This window comes from Pectinophora gossypiella, chromosome 13 (assembly GCF_024362695.1).
Source record: "Pectinophora gossypiella chromosome 13, ilPecGoss1.1, whole genome shotgun sequence".
Lineage (NCBI taxonomy): Eukaryota > Metazoa > Arthropoda > Insecta > Lepidoptera > Gelechiidae > Pectinophora > Pectinophora gossypiella.
In genome coordinates, this window is record NC_065416.1 from 10,113,502 (window position 1) to 10,131,859 (window position 18,358).

General features: G+C 38.2%; 2 protein-coding genes across 5 annotated transcripts; both read left to right on the forward strand.

The window, feature by feature from the left end:
* The first annotated feature begins 487 nt into the window (after positions 1 to 487).
* LOC126371876 (tetraspanning orphan receptor) lies at positions 488 to 10,687 on the forward strand. Of its 4 annotated transcripts, none has more exons than XM_050017277.1 (7): positions 488 to 612; positions 1,016 to 1,130; positions 2,766 to 2,970; positions 4,465 to 4,603; positions 6,060 to 6,216; positions 6,500 to 6,751; positions 7,176 to 10,687. In XM_050017277.1, exons 2-7 carry the CDS (start codon positions 1,023 to 1,025, stop codon positions 7,272 to 7,274), a joined length of 960 nt encoding a protein of 319 aa, XP_049873234.1. In that variant the 5' UTR covers positions 488 to 612; positions 1,016 to 1,022; the 3' UTR covers positions 7,275 to 10,687. The 4 variants fall into 4 exon arrangements, with proteins under 4 accessions (XP_049873234.1, XP_049873236.1, XP_049873237.1 ...); XM_050017279.1 differs by having other exon boundaries at positions 7,191 to 10,687; XM_050017280.1 differs by having other exon boundaries at positions 4,495 to 4,603.
* Positions 10,688 to 10,958: 271 nt separating this feature from the next.
* On the forward strand, positions 10,959 to 17,769 carry LOC126371881 (CUE domain-containing protein 1). The gene is made up of 3 exons (XM_050017284.1): positions 10,959 to 11,605; positions 13,356 to 13,651; positions 15,123 to 17,769. The coding sequence occupies exons 1-3, from the start codon at positions 11,337 to 11,339 to the stop codon at positions 15,281 to 15,283; spliced, it is 726 nt and encodes a 241-aa protein (XP_049873241.1). The 5' UTR covers positions 10,959 to 11,336; the 3' UTR covers positions 15,284 to 17,769.
* Positions 17,770 to 18,358: the final 589 nt, after the last annotated feature.

Sequence of the window (18,358 nt, forward strand, 5' to 3'; positions counted from 1 at the left end):
CTAAACCATTTATAAAGTATTAAATGTCTGTGCCTTAGGCAGAAAAAAACAGTACAAGGAAGAACAATTTGAAAAAGAAAAGTAGCCAGTTTCGTTACTATTAAAGTGTTTTTAGAACGGTAACGTTCCCACTTTGGCACCATTCCCCGCATAGATTCCCCGGTACAGCACGTCACTGACTGCGACTAACTAACATACAAAACGTACAAAACAAATAACGTTATTTAGTTACAAATGTATAAAAAAAAACAATCACTTAAACGGGCAACACCGCACTTTTTTTTAAATCTATATTTTCTGCCCATGAGAGAGATTGAAAACTGAAGACAAGGCACTGGCCTAAATTGGATATTGAAAATTGAAGACAAGGCTTAGGCCTATTTTGATCGTGATTTTCGAATTTTAAATTACTAAAGTCAAGGCTGTATGGTCCTGAGATCTTTGCCTGCCTTCTATAAGGCGAATTTAAACAACAACAACAACTCTATGACGAAAATTGTTTGACGTTTCATTCTGGAGAAAATAGAAATCTTGAGAAAATAGTGAAAATAAAAAACGTTTTTTGTTAAATTTGACCGTTTGTATGATAAATAATTCATATAATTCATAAAGGTGAGTACCTACCCTCGAAATGTAATACCGTATTACAAATAATCGGTACGAATACGCAATATTGCATATGTATTGTTTTTATGTGGCTGATTGATTGTCCTTCATGCAGTTTTATGGGTACATGTTATCGTAATCTCACGGGAGGCAGTTGAAGTCGTCACATAATAGAATTGATTGATCTATATTATTACAATTGTAATTTAATATCTCGTCCCTTTTCGTCTTCACTTTCACCTACTGCAGGTATTGGTCATCCCTCATTGGTATTTTACAATAATATATGCATTTGTGGCATCTGTTGGTAAAGCAACTTTATAATTTTAAAATTTTATAGTAAAATGAGGTAGGTACCTTTAGATAATAACATTGTGTAAAAGTTTAAAACAAATGTTTTATTTGTCAGAGTAAACATGTTGCGATTTCGTCCCAAATTGGGAACCGAGCGCAGCAGCGAGTGGCGCTGCTGCTTCTGTCTGCATGTCCGGACTGGGACCATCCTTCTTGGGACATGGCACCTTGTAAGTATTCAATGTTTTGTCACTTTGAAAATGGATTTGTGATGGAGCACAATCACATCTCAGGGGATGATGCTAATAAATGCAATATAATATTCCATGGGATACTTCAAGATTGAATAGTTCAACATTTAAGTAATAATTGTATGCATGTATACATGCATTAAGTATAGCCAATGAATCTATTTCCATTGGCCTGGGCACTGCTGTAGCTGAAGTACAACTAATTTGTTCTCCCAAAATCCAACTTATATCTTGCTTCTTGGTTTAGTTGTCTTGGTTATAATATTTAAACAAAAATACAAGCTTTGCAGCCTTTTCATTGCCGAATCCGTTCCTTAGCTTTGACTGCACTAGCCCGAATGTTAAAATACATATTTCTAACGCCGCAGTTGAAGCAGTTGCGGTTAATAACTGTTCACAAAATTTTATGAACTTTTCTTTTTCTGGCCATCTTTCTTCATCTTCTAAAGTCACAGAAGTCCACCACAATAAAAGGCAGGTGCTTTTGAATGATTCTCCAAACATGAATTTAGGAAAAGGGTGAGCTTTTGCTGTTAATGCCATTATGAAAGGAGCGAACTTTTCATCAACATACACATTCGAGAGCGCATTTTTTTGTTTTTATCAATTGATAAATATCAACCTGTTATTATCACGATAATTATCATGATAAATATCATTGATAATTATCCTTTCGAACCCTGATAATAATTATGGATATTTTTGTAGTGGGATAGAGGTAGAGATTTGAATATTAATGTAAATACTTTTTCTTCTCACAACCAATTCTATAACAGCTGTATAGCAATTATGTCTTCTAGGAATCTTGAACAATAACATTGTTTGTTACAGGTATTGCATAATATTGTATTCATATAACTAGACTCTATCAGTGTACCTTTCTTTAAACTAACTTGAAACTTGATATTACACCATCTCCTCGCCAGCTATGCTTAAGTCCCGTGTAATAGGAGTCAGGCCCATTGCCATTAACCAGGCACACATGCTGGAAAACGTGATATCAATTATCTATGACCTAAATAAGAATTTGATCTATTTACAAGAATATACCAAAAGTATGGTAAATTGTTCAACCAGTTCTAAAATGTTTCAATTGGCCTTGTAGATCTATTTATTAATGAGACTCATATTGAGATTAGCAAAGACAACTTGACCTTCTTACCTCATTTCCTCATCATAACCAGAAAAAGAAGGCAAGGCTAGATAGACATTTTAATGGAATCCCATACACAAAACATACATATTAGGCTCTCTGTTTGTCATACTGGTGTGACAATGAGTCTGGAACGTCTTGATTACTGTCTCATCTATTTTTATTTTATTTTTTTTACTTGATTATCTATAGATATAGGTACCTACTATATAATAATATAAAGAAATATATTATTGTTAGATATTTTTCTATTTAAAACTGTATTGTGCACAGAACAGATCATAAAAACAAATAAATTATACACAAGATAGACAAAGACAAACTGGTCAGCTTATTTCCATTGGAAATCTCGTCCAGGATACTGGTAAAGAGTACACCAAGTTATAAAATGTTATTGCAAAGTTTCCTATTGACACTAAACCACCACAAGCAGTCTCATAAACACGTGACCCATTCCCCAGTTGCTGCACCTGATAGCGCTAGGGTTCCTAGCGGCCATCGTGCGGGACCCTCGGTTGCTGGACGAGCTGGAGCGCGACACGGCGCCCATGGCCGACTGGAGCGAGGTGGGCCCCGCGCTGCCCACGCCGCTCTCCAACGTGGACGCCCCACCCAGCCCCTATACCCAACACTCCAGCCAGCCTAGAGACCACAGCTTAATATACCGTGAGTTTCGCGATTAACCTACTTCATGTTTCAATTGTTATAGATTGATGACCATTCACATTAATAAATATTGTTTGGAAAATTTCTTTCCATAGTATTAAGGTATGGTCATTACTAATTTCAAATTTTCTCGGGTGTAAATACCGCGCTAAATACTATTTACTACCCTTATCAATGTGGATGTGGTTTTGAAATAAAATAATCAACGCTTTTTTACATACTACAGTAATTTATTTTTTAAGTTTCTATAGTACTATATTGTTCATAAAAGTATGTCAAGCCGAAGGATGTTAATTAATGCATGCACTTTTATTTTACCTTTTGCAAGATTACTCATTACTCCTTGAATTTACATGCCGAGATAGTATTCAAGAAATGAATAGAAGTGGGTTCTACAAACAGATATGTGGTTATTATCTGATGTCACTTTGTTTATTTGCATGAGTCATAATCGCAGCTTTCATGAGTAGTCCAGGTCAATTCATTCTTATCAAAAAAAAACGTGATTAGAAGGCATAATGATTAGAATTCCATTGTAATGTAAGATGACTGATAGTCATAATGATAGAAAATACTTGCTTGAGTTCTTTTAAATGTTCAATTGATAAAACAAGCAAGCTATTGTCTACAAACATATAGTTTTCCTAGACTTTGTTTAATTGAATGCTCATTTAGAAACAATAACATTTTTTATTGCATGAGGCAATAGCGAAGTATATTATTTCCGTTTAATATATTGATATTCATACCATATAGTTGAACTAATTTACTTACGAATATAAAATAATTTCTTTATACCTAGGTAGATATTCTGTAGTTCATTTCACTAACTAGTTTGATCACAAAAGAGGTTTTTATCATCATGCAAAGTGACTGAAAGTGTGTAGCAATTCCAAACAGTGGCGTAACTATAGGGTGGCATATCTGGCACAATGCCAGGACCCCAGGCGTAGAGAACCGCGTGTCTGCAACATCATAAACGTTTTTTTATTAGTGTATTGGAATGAATCACACATCTTTATAAAAAAAAAACAACCTTATCTAACTTGAACTTTATTTAAAACTTAACAAGACAAATTCTCTAATTCTCAGGTCTGCACATAAGCATAAGAGTAGTAATAAGACGCACTGTTTAACTCGCGCCTGAGAAATTGGACAATTGTCGTGATCTTGAGAGTTAGATTGAGCATCACTTTCACTTGATTACGTCTTCTTTATTATTCTTATGCTAAGTAAAAGCTCAGCCACACCATGTACAGGTCCTTATGTATTATGTGTTTCCAGATGGATCGATATACTCGCATATTCCTATAGATTACGCACTTTGTATGGATGGAAGTCTGTATTTATATACACGCGCGTATTTCACCTGGTCTGACCAAATACTAATCCTAGGCATTTGGTGTAGTCGTGCTTAAAATTTTGCCACTTTAAAGTTACGCCACTGATGACAAGCGGGGTAGAATTAACTGGTTGGCCCTGTTGTTGCGCTAGATGATGTGGATGTGGGTGCGCTGGTTACAGTGTGCACCCTCGCGATCACGCTCATGCTGATCTACGGAGCCATCCGCGGGAAGCCGGCGCACCTCCTGCCATTCTTCTGCCTACAGATATTTGACTTTGCCATCACTGTGTAAGTACTTAGCTATCTCTGTTACTTTTCAATAGTATTTTCAGGAATAACTCTACTTTTAATTTATCTTATCTACTATTCTAAAATATACGACGAATACTCAACGATGAATCAATACAATATATTGATAAATAGAACAAACATTCAATTGTTTTTGTCTATAGAAAATACCTAGATGTAGCCCATATTATCGAAGTGTAGTCCTAAACCTGTTGTTTGTCTGAATGCTGCACAGTTATACGAATTGGTTTACAAATAAAGGCAAAATACATTTGTATATTATAACGTCTTAATTACGTATACATACTTAGGTACCTATTGGAATTTGACTTTGCAATACGTGACTTGTATTATTTGAACAGCTTTTTCGAGCGATAAAAGATAAGAAGAACCTATTCCGTATCGATTACTTTGGGTACACCTAGTAAGCCCGTGGCCACATTCATCGGAAATTACTTTGCTGTCAAAGTTGAGTTGAACTTCACATGTCGGTCCTATCTTAGGGTGCATCGTCAATTCGGCACCACTTAATTATTTTCAAAACGTGCTAGATAAGTTTCACTACACGTTCTTTCTCTTTTGGTTTACCATACTTCACATGAGTCAAAGTACTCGGTTTTCTATAATTCAATTCAATTTAGGTATATTAATTGTGAAGCGGTATAAACCTGATAAGCGACTCAGTTTATCCTATCCAGTACCTAAATATAACGATTGTTTTAATATTTTTTGGCAACATTTCGAACTGAAGATATCATTGTTCTAATCATTGTTCTAATTACTGACTGATACCTAAGTTTTTTGTTGAGTCAACCTATTTGTGATTAATAGCATAGCAGTCGTTTTTATGACTTATGATGTATCTTTATAAGTTGATTCAATATTTAAATTTATTAATTGACTATCAATTTTTTTTATGTAAGATAAATGTGACAGAAAATATAGTTGCCTTTTCAATTTCAAGGTAGAAAGGGGGTCTCGTAGACTAGATTTAGCTCCTTCGTGTAAGCATTAAGTGCATGTACTTTACATGATATATTTATCTAATCCATAAACATTTACAGCGTGTTCTTACGACTTGTTGCCACTATATTTGTCTGCCTTTTCCTGTAAAGCTAGAGTGGTAATTTACTCGGCAAGCTTACTCCATCTTAGACCGCAAAGTTAAACTTCTTTAGGTCTGAAATTTCAAACTATTTTCTTTTTCATCGGTCCCTCATTATTGAGGAACGCGACCATTTCCATTCAAAGAAGTTCTCATCATTAGGTGCATGTAGCCCCCAACTGTCCTCACCGCTCGGACCATCTCGATGGTGCGTCTTCTCTTTTCCTGCCCCACGATCATTAGGTTCTTCAGACCTTGTTTCTAACTATAGATAACCGCGATTCAATGTTGCCCTACTTCAGTCACAACTACTGTTATCGAAGCTTTATTGCGCGTTGTTTCGCTTCCCAGACTGACGGCGACGGGATACCTGTGCTACCTCCGCTCGATCCACCGGCTGGTGGCGGAGACGCGGCGCGTGCCGTGGCGCGCGCAGCTGCTGCAGCTGCCGGCGCCGGCGCTCGCGCTCGTCGTGCTCTCCGCCTTCCTGCTCGCCGTGCTGCTCAAGGTACTATAGCTACGTGTCATCCACGAATAAGATAGGCACCCCGCTAATATACCCCTTTCACGCGTGATGTTTAATATCTAATTGAAACTTAATAAGACGCATGTTGTCCCATCCCCACCTCTACACAATCACGACTACTTTTAAAAAGCATCGAATCTAAACTATCCTATGTCCGCCATTTTGAAAATATTACTTTTTGTGTAGTTTTTCAAAATGGGGGATTGCTTGTATGCCAGGCTTCATATAAGAAAGATTGAACTTATGTAAGTGTTTCTTCTCCCAGGGCTACTGCATCAGCGTGGTGTGGCGGTGCTACAAGTACCTGACGATGCGCGCGCACGCGCTGCAGAGCCTGACTCCGTTCGTGATCTCGTCGGAGGCGGCGCTGGCGGGCGCGGGCCCGGCGCCGGCCGCCGCGGCCGCGCCCGACTACTCCAGCCTGCTGCCCGACTACGACGAGGCCGTCAAGCAGACTCCACCGCCCAGCTACCGCGCCGCCACGCTCATGGCCGCCGCTGACCCCGCGCTCACTACTGTAACTATTACATCATTCCCATTATAAAATAATTCAGAGAGTTAGTCTATGAATGTCTATAGCCCAGTTACTAACAATCCGACCCTGCAGGTCCCCTTCACGTCTGTTCTTAGCTCAGTGTACTCGATGCCGTCCCAGCGCTTACCTCCAACACCACATTCTTGTTGTCCCGTGCTTGTGCCTCATTCATTACCATCATTTTTAAAGTGCAATCGCGGGATAATAAAAACAAACAAATTCTAAGCACTCACCATAATATGCAATTTTAACATCCACATCAACTGTTTATGTGTACCCTCATTTTAGTCGCACATCACGACGCGTTTTAGCCTGATAGAGGGCGTTAGTTTATCACCAATCAAAACCTAACCTTGAGATCATTTTCATCGACACCCACATCACAACCACGTCTTACTTTAAACAGTGTCTGGTCCCGCAGCCGGAAACCCCGCCGGGCGAGGCGCCGCCGCCGACCAACACCGTGGTGATGCTGCCGCAACAGGGCTCGCAGGCGCGCGTCTGAATCTCACCACCGCTACCACTGAGCTACTATGACTACATAAATAGTTCAGTGACCACCTCCGCCGTCGTCAACGCCCGGCCAACACTCGCCACACGACCCTTGAAGTATGCAACCACATTTTTGCCAACAATTTATCAATAACTTTAATAAATTATAGCCATTGAATAATGTTCTCGTTGTAATAGTAATTGGGTGTTAGTACAATCGTTCTTAAATATGTTAAGGGTTACGGTTTTCTTGTCATGTGAGATCAAACCAAAAATGAGTAGATAAGATCAATTTTAAACTCATAAAACTGCTTATTAGGTACTTTGTCCTTTGGTGTGGCCTTTCCCAGTAGTTTGTCCGGCCACTGCATATGAATAATGGACTACTAAAACCATGTTATATTGAGTATCTATTTTTTACTAAACAAATCCCGTGTATTCCTTTTTTGGTTTGATCTCATACAATTAATTACACATAAATATAGATGTCGATACATTTTATTATAGACAGACTGATTTTCTTGAAATAAACTTGCAACCATTTGTTTACATCCATAAAGGGTGTCTCTGGAGTTTAAAGTACTTTGAATCCTTTCATTATCTGGTCCATGACTTCAAGTACTAGCTTGAAGTAACTTACAACTTAATTCTGCTCATATAACGTAAGTAACGTACCATAGTGTATCATACTAGCTTTGATTGTGATGTGACACTGTAATGACCTGTTAGTAGAATTATAATTAAATAAAAAAAACTGGTGTTAAACATATACAGTGTTACTACAAAACAAAAACTAAAAGATAAACTATGTTTAAAATATAATCCGTATACGAAAGAAGTCCCGAACGCCGCGGCGCTACTGTCGCAGATTCTGCATAGAATTATTATGACTTGTCAAGTTAGTTTCATTTAAATCCGCCGACTTCGTTCGTGGCGCGAAATACTATTTTAAACGTATTTTATTTTTAGTTTGTGTTTTGTAGTAACACTGTTAAAATTCATTGGCAATTATGATAAAGGATTAGATATTTAGTCGATATGTAAAGTACTAAAACTTCCAGCTAAAACCTGGGTGGTTAAAAAGGCTACATCGAAGCAATTCATCTAAAAAGCAATATTGCTATTTGACATTTGCACATATAAAAGTAAGTGCGCAATGGACACAAATGTCAACATTTTAGATGAATTGCTTCAATGTGGCCCTTTAACCCCAAAACCCCCTGTTTGTTTTTGCGCTTAAATAGTGTAACCACAGTGGATGCATTGTGGTATGATTACGTCTACTTGTACATGAGATATTGATATTTTTGTAGAGCTTTTATTATAGTCTGCCAGGTAACAGAGACTCGTCTTAAAAGTACATTGAAGTCAGCACAGATTTTAAATTTAAACATAATGTCTGGTACATTATTTTCGAACTTTATGTCCAAGATTTTATGCTGTATGTCCTATCATAGCACTGATATAATTAAAACTATTTTTGGAGTACTTAAATTATTTGCTAATAGGGATTTTCCTGCTTCATAATGCAGCTTGGTTGGATTACTATTAAATTCTGTATCTGAGAATGTAAAATCAGCGAAATTAATTTAAAAATAAGTTGCTCTTCCTCTTCTGTCTCCTTGGAATTAAAAAAAGTCGTGTAATTCAAATTACGAAAGCATGGATCGCGTGAACTCAAATTAAGATGGTTCGAGAACTCTTAATGTAGATAGCTTACTATTTCAGCCTGTCGCTTATCAATTTGTAGCGTTTCTATTAGAAACCGAGTATTAGGAACTTTGAACTCGCTTAGTGTCCTTTAATCTGAACGTGTACAATTCATACGCTTGTACTTTGCTGTCGTCTTGTGCCGTCTATTGGTTTTATCATAGGGACTGAGGTGTAACGGTGTTGATATTCTTCTAGTCACTGCAGGGAAAATAAGTAAACAAGATAAATATAAATAGTAAAATGTTCACTAAAACTACAATTTTATCTAACAAGAAAGGAGCCGGCAAACGCCAGTTTATATGCCATATCAAGTTCTATCTTTTGTTTTAGCGCGAGTGAGGACATAGGGATAGCGATCAGTATTTTTTTACTTACTGAATATCTTCCCGTGGCGGTGACCTATTTTCGTAATATAATAGAAAAAACAAAAAAAAATATTTTCAACAATCGTGCATAATCTTTGTATGTATTTATCGCTTTTTCTTGTAGTTCATTAACTTTATGATTATTTTTATTTTAATTAATTTCTCTTGCGCAGATAAAACTACTATGATCATATTTTGAAGTATTGATTAGTAAATGATAACTATTTCTCAAGTTTTCAGCCGTTCTCCATCATTTGGGTTGATCCACTGCATATTCATGTAACCTAGTGCCATTGCGTTATGTTTCGAAAATTTTATGATATTTATATCGTACAGTGCGTTTCCCAGTTAATTTGCAAAATAAGTTTCCTTTTATTTCTAAAAATATCAAAAGACGTGTTTAAATATCTACTGGGAAATGTAACGCTTTTATAATTTAAAATCTATCTTTTTTTTCACGGATACCTTATTCCGTGACATTGCCATTAACTTATATTGTCTATCTGATACTTACCAACATTCCTATATACATATTTTTATATTAAAATAATATTTTACGTGTCAATTCATCGCGCCACACCGTCCACTGCGGATTTGATGTTAGCGATCTCATCATAGGGCATTCATCATCGCAATTTATGTAATTTTAATAAATAACATTCATAATAAAATTGTTCTATGTATTTCGGTGTGTGTCGCAATAGAGGGTATCCTTAATAAAAAGGCAAATACTTAAAATCTGCGGTGCCTTATACCAATTGTATCTAACATTCGACATTATGACCTTGGATTTAATATGCTAATGTTGAAGTTGTAAGAAATAGTGCTAGCGTCGATGTCTTAGCAAATTGCTTGAAAACTGCTTCACTAGATCTAACGTAAGACCGTGTAAGTAGTTTCACAATGGCCTAAAGAAATGTACAAAAAATCGAATTATTATTTGTTGTATCTTCTTATTGTATTCACATAATAGATGCTTGTTTGTATATCTAAATTAGGGGCTCTACATTTACATGTTTTTGTCTAATGACGTAGTTGACTGGAAACTTGGACTTTTTTGTATTGTACAAATTGTAACACTAGGTCCTTCGTCCGTCACTGCTTGAGATTTATATGTTTGTAGAGATTGGCGTTTTTAGTCACGATCATTTGGGACGTTTATTTTAAAAGTTTTAGATTTTACATTTATTTGGGAGGTTTTTATTTGTTTTCCTTAAAAATTATGATGTATTGTTAATGTTGTATTGTATTGTAAAGGCACTATTGGTAAATCGACGTGTTCTATTTAAGTCTTAAATTACTGACTGTGTAAGACGTCAAATAAATTTTAATAAATCATACACCTGTACCACTCTTCTTTCTTGTGATCATCCCAATATTACTTAAGCCCTACACTACACCCCCGAAAGGTACATCTGAATGAATAATTCTATTGAAAGCCGCAACGGAATTTCTTATAAATAGGATTTTATTTACCACCCTACATTTTATAAAAGTCATTACGGTCTGAACACGGGACAATGTGCTAATTAATAGTGCGTCACGAAGCGAGCGCTACAGCCGCTGTAAGGTCAATCATACTCGATATACAAACAATGCGGTGCGATGCGCTCGACCGACGTGTAGCGACCTGAGAGGGTCGCGGCCGCGCGCCTAGTGATGTGTGTGCCTCTATTTATATCGACGGCGTCCCCCGCTGCTCCTCCTGGCTCGCGCATGCGCACAACCACGCCGAAAGTGAAAATTGCACAAATCATGATATCATCGTCCCGTGCAGCGTACTTGCGACAGTATCGCTGCAAGTAGAGCGGTAGCGCAGCGGAGGCGGCGGCGGCCGCCAGCACGCAGGCGGCGCGGCGCGAGGATGGGCGATGGTGGCGCGGAGGCGATCGTTGTCGACACTGCGGTAGTGCTGCGTCACGTATCAGCTGAGCCGGCGAGGGGCGCGCGCTCGTGACGTCGCTCGCTCGCGTGCCGCGTGCCGGGCCGGCGGCGCGATGGCGTCCACCATGCAGCTAGAGTTCACGCAGGCGATGACGGACTTCAAGACGATGTTCCCGGACATGGACGACGACGTGATCGAGGCGGTGCTGCGAGCCAACCAGGGCGCCGTGGATGCCACCATTGACCAGCTGCTCGCCATGAGCACCGACAACCAGAACGAGCGGCTGCGGCTGGAGATGGAGCGTGTGGAGGCGGCCACGCCGCGCCGCAGCCAGCGTCGCGCCAGGGCCGCGGACACCGACGACGACACCGCCGCCCTCGTGTAAGTTGCTACTCACCTTTAAAATCCTACGACGTAGTTTAATAAAAACACCAAACAGTGAATTGCGACTCTAACTATAGTAGGTATATATACCGTATTTCGCTATTGTTTCGACAAATTTTAGCCCATTAAAAGTGACCGGCCGGTGGCTGTATACAATTAGCATTCCTGGTGACTAAACTTGCAAATGCGTTAATGTGCAAATAAGCTTGAATAACAAAAGGTACGGAGCAACAGGTTCGCATGACAAGCGAAATATCTTCGTTTCTCTCCCGTTGCATTTACTTGGTAACTACCTAGTAAGTATTATCTAATGGATGCCACAATTCGCACATAACCTTTAATAGGTTGCTGTCGTGTGCGCTAACAAGGAACTATGGAAATAGACCGGTTGTACAATAGAGACATAGCTAAATGAGTCACATAGTTGCACCATGTAAAGGTCACGATGCATTTATATCATTGTATCTACAATACATTGTGCATGTTAGGTATTTGCGTCCGGTTACACGGTAGCTGCTAGCATTGATTTGGTCGGCTAAGTCGGGGTGAGAAATAAATCAATACCGAACAATTGAGTGGTTTGCATTCCAGAACAACAAGTCACAACATAGCCGGCGTTTATCCGCTTCGGTCAACCAGTAAATAAGCTAAGGGCTTATTCAATCGAGAAAGTACATGATAGACCCTTAGCTAATTTCAAATTACCTACCTACCTTCCTATTGCATGTAGGGAGATACTTAAGAACTGTTATAATTTACAGCATTAGAACTTCTTTAAGTATTTACATACGAAACTCAACATTCTAAGTTCCTGGTCAAGCTACCTACAACAAAGTAAAAAGCATTTATTTTACAAAATACTTATATAAGTAGATACATAGAGCAACACGGACCTCCGAGGACCTTTAGGTAGATACGACTCATAAATGTCAACGTCTAACTTAATTTAGTATCCAAAAGGATAGATTATATTACATACTTCGCAAGCTTCCAAGTTCGCAAGGCAACAATCGCAACAAGGATGTACATACATTATCATAGGCATACGTATCGTGATATTTTTTCTTTTGTTAAGAAATTGCTATCTTGATCAATAAAATACTTAGCGAGTAAGAATATAAATACTACAGTATAGTACATGTAGCACACGCCGGACACTTCATGGTTTTACACAGACATTGACGTTATCCTACTAGTGTACGCCTACATCTATGTGTGTGACTTCTGACGCCCGAGCGCCCATACGATTGAAGACTAAAGTAAGACCGAGGGGAGGTGAGGTAAACCTAGCTCAGCCGCTGGTGGGGAGCGAAGAGTGGCCTTTCTATACGTAGTATTATACTATGAGTATTGCTCTATATTATTCTATGCGTAGGTTTAACCTAATCTCATCGTGTTCATTCAAACTTTTTCACCCTTTAATCCACAATTAATTAGCCAACCTACTCCTAATTTAATTGGGAGAAAAGCTTATCTATCAGCAACTTATGCGGAGTTTTGTAAATCGACTAGACCCACATGTGTAATAGATGTGGTCGGAAACTTTAACGTGCCCTTCATAGTACCGAGAACTTCGAAGCGAAAGCTAGACTTCACTTTGTAGTTAGTTTCGGGATCGTAAACAAACACAGCTATTAAGTCTATACTTAATAGCTATACTTAATGGCTATACTTAATGGGTACCTATGTACCCTTATGCAATCGTTATCCTCTGCCATCCAAAAATCAAATGTTATCGTATTCACAGTGACGTCGATGACGAGTCTATTCCCCTCGCGGTTAGAAGAAAATGGGTCCCCCGAATGCTGGGGCCCTTACCACCAATGTTCCTGCGGATCCCTCCTGGGACCGACGCAAGGATAGACCTCAGTCTAGAAATGGATGACGACCGCATCGCCACCTTCTTGCAAAACGAGGAATTTATGGCTGAATTGAGGTGGAACCAGGAGTTCATGGCAGCTCTAGATAGCGAACAAGGGCACAAATCCAAAGGGCACGACGATGAGGCCGACTTCAAGGAGAGACTTAAGAATATGGGTAAATGTAAGTACCTAATCTAATTTTATTACATTATCATTCATATCCTGGCCATACAGACCTGTATGGATAAGGCTCAAATTCCATAAGTAGGTAAATCTTAGTCATATACCTATTTAGAGTTCGTTCCGTTTAATTTTAAATTTCCTTTGGCAAACTATGCGCCAACATCACATGTCAACCATTTTTTTACGGTTTCCCAAGATACAGGCTCCGCCTAGTTTGGGAACCTCTGTTCATTTAGATATATTTTTAATATAAGTACCCATCATATTTTATGTTACTCATTGTATTGTTTTCTGGTAATAAAAACATTTTTCATTTTCATTTCATTTCATTGAGTGATTCCCCATAATAAAGGCAGGCTGTACGATACATTCTAACTAAATTTTCCTTGTTGGTTTCGACCCACGCAAGGAATATTTCATATCAAATTTTAATTACTTAGTAGTAGTCTTGTAAGCGCATCGCTTGCCTCCGCCAACTGCAAAGTTATTTCTAACAATGATAAAAATATTGCTGACGCGAAAATGTACATCGAATGTTCAATTACGGTGAACATTGTATGGAATATATTAGCGTCTCCTGCTGAGCCCAGTGTCAGTGTAAAGCGGACCACGGCGGGTGAATGTGGGTGGCGGTTCGCTCGCCATTACTTGATCAGCAGGGCGCGGCACGACGCTACGCATTCAAATTGCTGCCTTACAATCTACTAGCGGTTATGAACAGTATTTCACAATGACTGGCTCATTGCTATTTCACCGATTACAGCCTTTGTTGTATGTCCCTAGACTCCTTAATAATCGCTCACTATGGCTAAGATATACCTAAATTGTAGAAGACACTAGGTATAGAATGTACCTACTCTGCTTTTGAGATATTTCGCTACCAATCGGGAGAGGATTTAGAATTCCATTGTGCGACAAGAGTCGATTCTTGATAGTCTATGTAAGTAGGTACATAGTAGGAAACTTTTTTAAATCAGCTTACTTGTTACTTCACTGCATAGTTATACAATACAATATAAAGTGGGTAATATTTTAGACTGAGACACGGGGCTGACTATAATGGCAGAGGATTGTGCACCTCACCACAATGTATTAATTGGTCCTTTGCAGCCTACCGACGAAATTTGATCGAAGTCTGTCGACGAATCTTGATTATTAAAAGACTTATCGAGAGGTCCAGTGGGTCCAGTTCCGTAGATGAAAGCCTAATTCGAGAACTTGACCACAAAAAGCTGAAGCCAACTATCGGTCATCCTGTCACTATCAGGTGTTATTAAATGCAAAAGTAACTCTATAAGTACCTTTATTTGTCTGTCATTGTTACTTTTTCACACCTAAACCGCTAAACCGATTCGATCGAAACCCATAGAGGCAACATCTATTCCATAATATACTTTAATAAACTTACTTTTACAGACCATTAAAAAATGAAGTAAGTACTTTTATTGCATTGTTTTTTTTCCTTGCAGTGTCGCGCAAGAAGTTCGCGCAGCTGTCCCGCATGTTCAGCCGCGGCGGGTCACGGCGCGCAGGCGGTGCGCGAGCGCCGCCGCGGGGCCCGCCCGACAGCTTGCTGCTGCAAGAGGAACACAGCGATGATGATGAGAGAAACCACCATCCTAAAGTCTAACTTTCTCCGCATTTCACGTCTTCATAAACAGCAATAGTGAAAAAATAGAGTTTAGTGAACAGCTGTTTTGGTATTACAAATTACAAAAGTGCTCGTGGTGTCGCTTTATACGCTGAATTACTTCTATGGGTATATTCTATTTTAAATCAATAACTTTAAAAGACGATCTGGTTAGTCCACACTAAACATCCAGAGAAGCTATTTTGGTAAATACCTAGTATCCCAATTCATACGCGACAACCAACTTGAGATGTTTTCTATAATCTAGGAAAGAAGTACCTATTATCTTAGTGCTGTTATTCTTATATGTTGTGTTGTTAATATGTTGTGGAAACATTTCGACGTGAACAACGTAAGGCGGGATGGACATCGATATTGTACGGATTTTACGAGACTGCACAAGATATATCTATTCTTAAGTAACACCCCACTTATTATGTGTGGGATTATACTTATAGCCATTGTATCGTGGGCTTTCCTCGTTTGTGCTTGGTGGAACGAGCCTTAGATTGGTAGGCCTTATGAAGTCTCACAAGGTTTCGGATAAGACTGGGTTGTATATAGAGTTGATATGATTGTTGTTGTTGGTATAATTCATTATTCTCTAAACAGCTCTATCGACTATTGCTGGTTAGGGTTAAAAGGTAAGTATAGCCTTAAATATTGAACTTACAATAGTCGATAAAAGTACTAAAAATGCTTAAAGCTCTTGAAAGATCAATCTGTAAAGAGTATCTAGAAAGGCTGTTAACAAAATTTGTATAAAATATCCACGTAATAGTTAGATAATGTAAATAACTGTTGTAATAGTCTCGATAAGTAGAATGCTTTGTCTCTACGTCTGAATTTAGGTACCGTTAGCGGTATTTTGTTAGATATCTCGCTGATCGCCCCTGCTAACTACAAATTGCGAGTTAGAAGTATGCACCATTACCTTGTCTGCACGATTGACCATGATGATGATCCGCTCATGTTACCTCCACGTACAGTTGGCAACAAAAACACTCACGTTGGCTTCGGATTTAGATTTAACTCGATATAATGATTAGCGTTTTGTTACCGGCTGTACGAGTTTGTAACGATCCAATCAGCGAAATAGACCAGTTTTACGCTTATAATTCTATTAACGAAAATATCTCCCTAGCCTTATCTAATGCCGTAGCGTTTTCAATAAAGAGTAGATTTATTCCGTCTAGTCTCCGGCTCCAAAGTACCTAGTTGTAGCGTTTATGGTCGCTGCATATGCATCGGGGTGTGAAAGGAACGAACGTCAATTTTGTATGTAAGTCTTAACGATTTTGTTATTACGCTACTCTAGTTCGGTGGCCCCTACCAACAAATTAGTTTAACATACTTACTTTATGTTTCTATCCACACTCACGTCTGATTACGAACTGAGTGATCTCAGAACGAAACCCATAGGTAAGTATCTAAAAATAAAATGTTTAATAGATATTGACTAGTTCGTACAAACTCAAGATTTCGAACTGATATAATTACATCAGCCCCTATCACTACAACTGTCAGGGTTGCCCTAACACCTTAGTAAAGAATTAAGACTTCAAATGTCATCTAGCACGCCTCGTTTCGCACCTAATGTCTGACCTTTGGATGATATACAGAACGCTCTAACGATCTAAGACGTAATATTTTCCCGACGCAATTCTACGAAATACGTGCAGTTGACAATTAATTATGTACTGGAAAAATATGTTAAGTAAATTATGTTTATTTTTCAGTAAGTACCTATGTTAAGTTTTAGTGCAAAGTGCGTTGGATAGCAATAATTATTTTAATATAATACATAATTTAATTTAGCTTACGTGGAAATAATTTGTCCAAGTTGTAAGGAGCTTTGAACAAAGTGATACGAGTACCACGGTACACATATACCAACTTACCTATTTATTTACCTATTGAAAAATGCATGTTGCGTGCATATAATTATCATTATCATACATTTATCATGCATGGATGAAAAAAGTGCAACCATCTCGAAAGAGGAAACAGTATAAATTATTTAGAAATGTGGTTGTTGAAATGCAAATTCATCTCGTTCGGTATTTTTGTCCGTAACATGATATTGATGATAAGATAAGGGTAGATATAATGCATGAGATGGTAAATTGTGGGCATTAGAGACAGTTAAAATTATAAATGAAATGTGTATTTAATAGATAACTGCCTCTTCTAACAACACACGCATCTAAAAGGATCCTACATGTCTCTTTAAGTCCAATTTTATTATAGATATATTTACAAAATCATTTAAGAAAATAGGGATTGTAACGCATTATAACTATGTAGAATATTACATGCAGAATCGGTTAAAATTTTTAGCGACATATGGGATCAGTTTAAGTCGATTAAGATAATTAATTACACTAAGCATCGCGATTTGCAATCTCGTGTATAGGTACAATTCACAGCCGATAACCAATTACTGATTTCATATGTGATTGAAATAAATAAATATTTCTAAGAAACATTTCCTTTTATTTACAAAAAGAAAATGGCGTTTTCAGCTACGAGTAAATGATTACCCGCTCGAGTGATCGGGGTTACATATGAAGTGATCACTTGCAGTATATGGGGCGCCGCTATACTACGGAATCAGCTCTGTTACACTTCATTGAACGTATTTTTTCCTAAAAAGAACGATAAAGTTCAATGAGAATATCATTGGCAGAGGGCTATATACAATTTTACCTTTAATTACGCCTGTCAACCTAACTTAGAAAGCTAGCTCGACAACAACAAAGTAAGTGCTTTTGTATATATTTTACCATTACAACTTTAACAGTTCGACCGTTAATCGAATGTTTCTATGTCGTTAAGTTCAATATTTTACACCGGTCATCAGCATCTCCCTATCCCTAGCGTTATCCCGTATTTCACGGCGTCCGCTTACCTAACCTGAAGATTAGACAGATCAAGTTTTTTACAGATACAACTACCTGTCTGACCTTCCTACCCGCAAAGAGAAAATCAGGCCGATGCAGGAAACGCATTCTTCGGGAATTTGGACTTCCTCACGATGTTTTCCTTCACCGTTGAGCACATGATAATAATTTA

Coding starts and splice junctions, on each gene's coding strand:
- LOC126371881 (XM_050017284.1), top strand. CDS start 11,337: ATGGCGTCCACCATGCAGCTAGAGTTCACGCAGGCGATGACGGACTTC. Junction 11,606..13,355: donor GACGACACCGCCGCCCTCGT/GTAAGTTGCTAC, acceptor TCGTATTCACAG/TGACGTCGATGACGAGTCTA. Junction 13,652..15,122: donor ACTTAAGAATATGGGTAAAT/GTAAGTACCTAA, acceptor TTTTCCTTGCAG/TGTCGCGCAAGAAGTTCGCG.
- LOC126371876 (XM_050017277.1), top strand. CDS start 1,023: ATGTTGCGATTTCGTCCCAAATTGGGAACCGAGCGCAGCAGCGAGTGG. Junction 1,131..2,765: donor TTCTTGGGACATGGCACCTT/GTAAGTATTCAA, acceptor CCCATTCCCCAG/TTGCTGCACCTGATAGCGCT. Junction 6,752..7,175: donor CTGACCCCGCGCTCACTACT/GTAACTATTACA, acceptor TACTTTAAACAG/TGTCTGGTCCCGCAGCCGGA.